General features: G+C 43.0%; 1 protein-coding gene across 1 annotated transcript; it reads right to left on the reverse strand.

Annotated features, from left to right (window-relative positions):
• Positions 1–696: 696 nt before the first annotated feature.
• SYPL1 (synaptophysin like 1) lies at positions 697–5,066 on the reverse strand (the record flags this gene model as incomplete). The annotated part of the gene is made up of 5 exons (XM_082498018.1): positions 697–819; positions 1,691–1,879; positions 2,723–2,927; positions 4,114–4,232; positions 4,998–5,066. The coding sequence occupies 5 exons, from the start codon at positions 5,064–5,066 to the stop codon at positions 697–699; spliced, it is 705 nt and encodes a 234-aa protein (XP_082354144.1).
• Between the last annotated feature and the right edge of the window lie 1,106 nt (positions 5,067–6,172).

Genomic DNA, 6,172 nt, shown 5'->3' on the forward strand with positions numbered 1-6,172 from the left:
TATTGTATTTAAGCGCTTAAGTCACCTGTTGCACATTTATATACTCTCTCATCTTTGTTAAATGAGTTTATAGTGAAACTATAAGCTATCTTCTTGTTCGGAGATTGTCCCAAGCCATTAAATAGTGACAATACAATAAAGACAGAAGTAATGTCCTTCCGGACAGGCCTGTCAGCAGATTTGATACAGTTATCTGAATGGAGTATCTGGAAACCAACACACGATGGCTGCAGCTATGACAGAGCTATGAGTTTTACTCAGATGGCTTTTGCAAGCCATCACTGACAGGAAGAAGCTGAATTGCATTTTCAAATGCCTTAGTTGCATTTACATTTCATTTTTCAGCCAAGGCTTGTTAGAACTAAAGAAGTGGTAGTAATAACCCAAATGCAGTTGCTTCTCAGCCATTCATCCTATGAGGCTAATTTAAGAACCTGAAAGGGTCAGCATCCAGATAACCTCAACATCTTGCTCTTCAAAGACTGTAATAAAAAGCTGCACAGCTTCAAAAGGTATAATATATTTCAAGATAATTAAACACTTTAACTGGAGTATCCAAGACCTTATGTCAAACCATAGTACAAAACAGAAGTTTGTACAAAGTATTATCAGTTATTATTGAGGTAAATCTTAATGGCTTCGCGCTCTTAGCAATGTGATGTAGAAGTGGAAGCATTTCGAAGTATCACCTTGTTTTTATATTCCTCTTTGAGTTGAATATATTCCTGAAATTCTTTTTGATTCGTTGTGTAGGTTGGTGTCCTTATATACAAACCAAATATTTCCTCCCCATAAAACTATATTAAGCAAGCCAAACACCTGTAGGTTTAGAAAAATGGTGAGATTAATTTTTTTTTTTTTTTAAAAAAAAAAACCAAACACCAACCAACACACTAGAATATGACTTCAAGGCAAGCCAGAAACAACTGCTATCTTTGGCACCCCTTTGATTTGGGGAAGACATTTTCACATGCTTTAGAGTATTACAAGCTATTTTAACAGACCTCTTTGGAAATCAGATAGTCAACTTGCTCTATCCTTTGCATGGAATTGACAGATTCTTTTCAGTCACTCAGCACTTCTGCATATGCACATCCAGCGCATATGATTATTACCGGGCAAACAAATAACAGCCAGAGTTTTGAAAAGCAGGATTCACTAGGAATATCCTACAATAAGCCTCATTTGCCCTGCTGTAAAGGGTTCTTTATAAACATGAGCTTCATATCATTGTGTTAGAAGGAACCTCCACTCTATGTGTAAAAATGCTCACAGTTGATCAAAAAGCTAGGTTCAACACCAAAAGACAGAGCAGGAAGCATAGTGTTTCCTCCTTACTTACATCAGTCAACAAACCACTTGGGTGGCTCAGTAAGATATTGTAAGGTGCTCTCGGCTACAGGCAGAAATAATATAGAGACTCAAATGTGTCTGGAAATGCTGCATCTAGCAGCTCTAAAGACAGATCCTACAAGTTGTTTCCCTTAATTTCTTTGAAGAAACAAGTTTCTTCTAAAGAAAACTTTGGGCAGTGTTTTAGCACAGTATTAATGGGCCTGAATGACTGATAACCCATAAAGCAATCTTAGCACATAAAGCAACACATGCAATCAGTGGAACGGGGCTCTCGGGTGCCATCAGCTATTTTCTATCACATTTATTGTACCCATATGGTGGAAGGCATACATACCACAGACGCATTCAGAGTTCCCATGCTGGTCACAGAAGCAAAACGACAAGTTGTTCCTTGTGCTTTGCAAGATTCAATTATTGGAATAATGCTGGCCCCTGTGGACATTTTGATATCAGCAAGTGCCTTTGCCCAAGCAAAAGTACCGACCAGCCACAGAAAGGCTGTTATGACAGTGATAGCCAAGTCCTATAGAAGAGAAGTGCTCATTAGTAGGTTAAAAGAAAATTTGCATGAATGTACTTAAGAGAGCAAGGCAGAGATGGTATCAATTACATCACCAAAATAACTCCATCAGTGCTAACATTCACAAGCAAATTTAGCTATTAACAATGTTATATTCTGTGTTGACAATGAGCTACAAACCTGTGTGCCTCTTGCAGGAGGAGTCTTATCCTTTGTGAGAAGTTAGTTTCTAAAATCAGATGCCTAGCACTTACATTATAAAAACTTAAATCAATGTTTAGTGGGGGTGACATGGGAGAAGGGGCAGAGGATTTAAACCTGGATGGCTGATATGCTAAAATTTGGCTTGAAAGGTCACTTGGTCTGTTTCTGGGCATGCTCTGAAATTTCTCACTCTGAGAATCGGGGCTTTGATATCAAAGATGACTAAAATTCACGAGGTAACTATTTCCCTCTGCCAATTGCATCTGCACAGCCGGTGCTCTACACAGGGAAAATTCCCAGAAACTAGAAGAGGAGGTTCCACCTATGGAACAACTATAAATTCAAATCATGATACAAAAGAAAAATTGTGGTGAAGACACTATTCACCTGAGAAGGTAGAATTTCATTCCACTTTGTTTCAATACCTGCAGAAGGTATGATGCTATGTATGTTCATAGGCTTTGGGCTGCCTTTTCTCCTTAACCCTGCAGTGACTAGTTTGAGATACTCGTGCTCATGCTGCACCTAACTTTTGGAACTACTGAATATTCTTTAGTTATGCAGATATTCTTGTATTAGCAGTATTTCTCATATCTTTGTGGTTTCTAAGGCAAAACATTAAAGTGTCTTAATGTTACTTACAGTTAGTGGAAACTTGCTATTTTGCTGATACACGTGCTTATATCCAGTGTATACCACAAGGGCAGCAATGCAGTAGAGGAATACCAACACTGCAAGCATAACAAAGAACTGTGCAGAAGAGGAGAAGTTGCCCACAAGATAGACGTCAGTCCAAGTACCACCACAGCGTTTTGGGTCTGGTGCACTAAATACAACAGTATTCAGCCTGCAAATATTACATCCTTGTAGTTAGAGTTTGCTATAGAGTGGAAACTTCATACAGTCATGCTTCACAATAACAGTGCCTCAGCATTCTGGTTGTGTAAGTTTACTTTAAAAGACAATTTATATTTGCGCAATATATCAGTTATACAACACAAAGATTTGTCAAGGTATCTGAAGATTGTTCACCATCCTACACTGAGATACGCAATAGCAACTTCAGGAGAAGAATCTTAATCTCATCTTTAGAGCAACTGAAGAAAGAAACCCCAATTTGGAAGCAGACTTAATGACATTATTTTAGAGATTGGCAGTTAAATGAGGGGATCAGGACTTAAAAGGCACTGAGTTGCATTACAGCTACAAGAAAATGCAAGCCAGGCAGTTAAATAAAACCTGTGTGACTACCAGTGACTACTCAGCGGCCAGCACAGAATCATCTCAGATTCCTACTCTCCCCTCCAAGTCCTGTTACAATGCTGGGTTTTGTGACCAAATTCTATACTTCTGTAGTAGTTTTTACTAGCTGGCCTCTGAATCCATTTCTATACTTACACCTATGCTTATTGAATACATATGGAACACTAACTCCGCACTCAGTGTAACTGTGCAGCTGTGAGAACAGAGGAAGCCTTCCTCCTCATGCTCCAGGAAAGGAGCTTGTCTCTAACAAGAGCACTACAATGGCACTGGAGTATTTTGGTTTTGTGCACTCAACACCCTCACTGAGGCCATACTGGAATAAACTGAAGAGTAAGTATTTTCCATTCAGTCTTTAAACAAGAATATGATAATGGCACATCCAAAATAATCTTATCTGTGCCCCCAAAGCAACTACAAATTGATGAAGAAATAGGCTTTTAAAATTAATTGTATTATTTTACTTATTAATTACTTTCTGTAGCATTCATGCACTGCTAGAATAGAGCTTAAGGTAGAGTGATACAAAGTGGTAATACAGCCTATCGCCATTTCTACCTACTTCTTTCCATAGGGCACTGACAACCACAATGCTTTGAACAGTTACAACTAAATAAATATTCATTTATTGCTACTACACAGCAAGCCAGGTTTCACACATTCATTCAGATATATAAGGTATATATTCATAGGGAGACAGATGGGGGGAAAAGGTGAATAATAAATAATTACTCTGAAGAGTAATTATTAATTGAAGAACTAATACTCACCGGAATGGATAAGCAAAAGCAGCTGTAACTGTTTTGTTTACCACACCTTTGCAGGAAACTAGAAGGGTAGTTTCACCTTGAAAGCCTCCACATGTGGCAAAAGCAAAGATGGAAAAAATCTATAGGAATTGATACACAGACATATTAGTGCATACCACTAGAGCTCAAAGGAAATAATGTTTAGCTGAAACAGCTAATGAAGGCAAGGACAAAGTTAGCAATAGTAAAGTATGAAGTGATGTAAAGAGGTAATGAAAACACTGAGTTTCTACAATCCAAACCCATGAGCAACACTGCTAACAAAAACCCATTTGAAAATTCTTTTTGTTATGTTTTTCTTAGCTCTTTAGCTTCTCTCTTCTTGTTCTAAAAGCAAAAGTTTTGTTTTACCTTTTTTTTTTCAATGCTAAAAGGCAGCATAGTACCTTTTGCAGCTGGTAAGGGAAGTATTTTTAGGAGTCTCAGACATCTACAACTGTAGATTAGGGTAGCTAGAAGGTATGTGCTCAGAGTATTGCACATCAGCTTGACTCTCTAAGCAGCTCTCATTTTCCCTTTGCTCACTAGCAAAACTCTAAGCCCTCTATAATCAGAAGGCACAACACACAGCAGCACAAGTTACCATGACAAACTTGTAATTAACAAATAGATTTTATGTATCTGCAGTACTCTTCCCTCCCAGCCAGAGGACCTGGCTGAAGAGCAGCTCGGTGTTGAGCACCCACCACCAGCAACCTGAGCCAAGGAGCAGGCAGCCCATCAACACACACCTCTGCAGGCCCACCCATCTGGGACAGAGGAGCAAACCCAGGCCTGGGAAAGGAGAAGAAACAGCCCCACAAGGAGAATGAGGCTTCCCTCTGTGCATCCCCAACCCCACTCACCCACTCAAGGACCTTAATGAAGCCCAGGGGCTCCAGGAGCAAGCCCAAATCCACCCTCAAGCCAGCCATCCTGGGAAACACCAGAGCAGCCAACAGGGACCACACAGACCCACACCACCACCTACACACTACTACAGCCCCCCCACAGACACCTCCCTATAGGGCCAGCGCCTGTGCTCCTCCCTGCCACGCCCCTGCCACGCCCACTTACCCATGCTGGGGCTGGGCCCACTCACAGTTAACTCACACTGGGGCTCTTCGGCCCCAAATCGGAGGTCAGGGGAGGCTGGGCCCCAGCGAGAGGGGAGAGCCCAGCTGCGTGGGGTGGGCACCGCTACCATGGAGGACCCTGTCTGTGCACCAGGGAAACGGGGCAGGAACTGCCATGGGATGGAATGGCTTCGGCCATTTTGTGGAGCGAGGCAGCAGTGACCTCCTTCCCGGGAGGCTGAAGGGGCTGCGATCAGCTGAAGCTAAGTTTGCTTTTTTTTTTCTGACTGTGCTCTACTGTTGTTACACTAACCTTCAGTGAAACCGAAGAGCTAAAACTCATGCTGAAGAAGAGCCGAGGCCTGTGAGAGGGGCTGCCCTCTGCCCTCCTCCCTGACCTGAGAGCACGGCTAGCCAGGGCGGCCAGTGGACACAGCACTCGCTGCAGCAGTTTCCTGCCTCTGCTTCAAGATCTTCTAGAAGCTTCTTCTAGGATTGTTGGAGGATGCCTGGAAACCCTCTGAGGAACATCAGGGTGTCTGGTCCTGCTCTTAGGAAGGGATAGCTAAAGGAGGCTGTGGCTGCTTCTAGCAGTGTCTAACTGATCTAGCAGCTTCCAGCAAGCTCTGGAGCTGCTCCTGGCCGAAGGGTGGTGGGAGATTTTGTCCCAGCTGAGCCTTGTTGCGGCTGCCAGGCAGCCTTGCAGCAGGTGCTGAAAGATGCCAATGGAGGGGCTGGCTTGGAGTGCAGCTCCTGGGCGCAGCAGTTTGTGCAGAAGGGGTCCAGCAGCCTTCACAGAGCAGCATACATGTACTTAGCCGTGGTGGTGGTGTGCTGCGGGTCACGGTCCCCAGCACTGCCTGGATCAGCTGTCCCTGGTGCATCAGAGGCCTTGGCTTCAGACTGAGCTGCTCTGCTGTCCTGAGGCTGGGGAAGGATGCCTGGGGCCTCTCACTGTGGCTGGG

The sequence above is a fragment of the Vanellus vanellus genome (assembly GCF_965231255.1).
Source record: "Vanellus vanellus genome assembly, chromosome: 1".
Lineage (NCBI taxonomy): Eukaryota > Metazoa > Chordata > Aves > Charadriiformes > Charadriidae > Vanellus > Vanellus vanellus.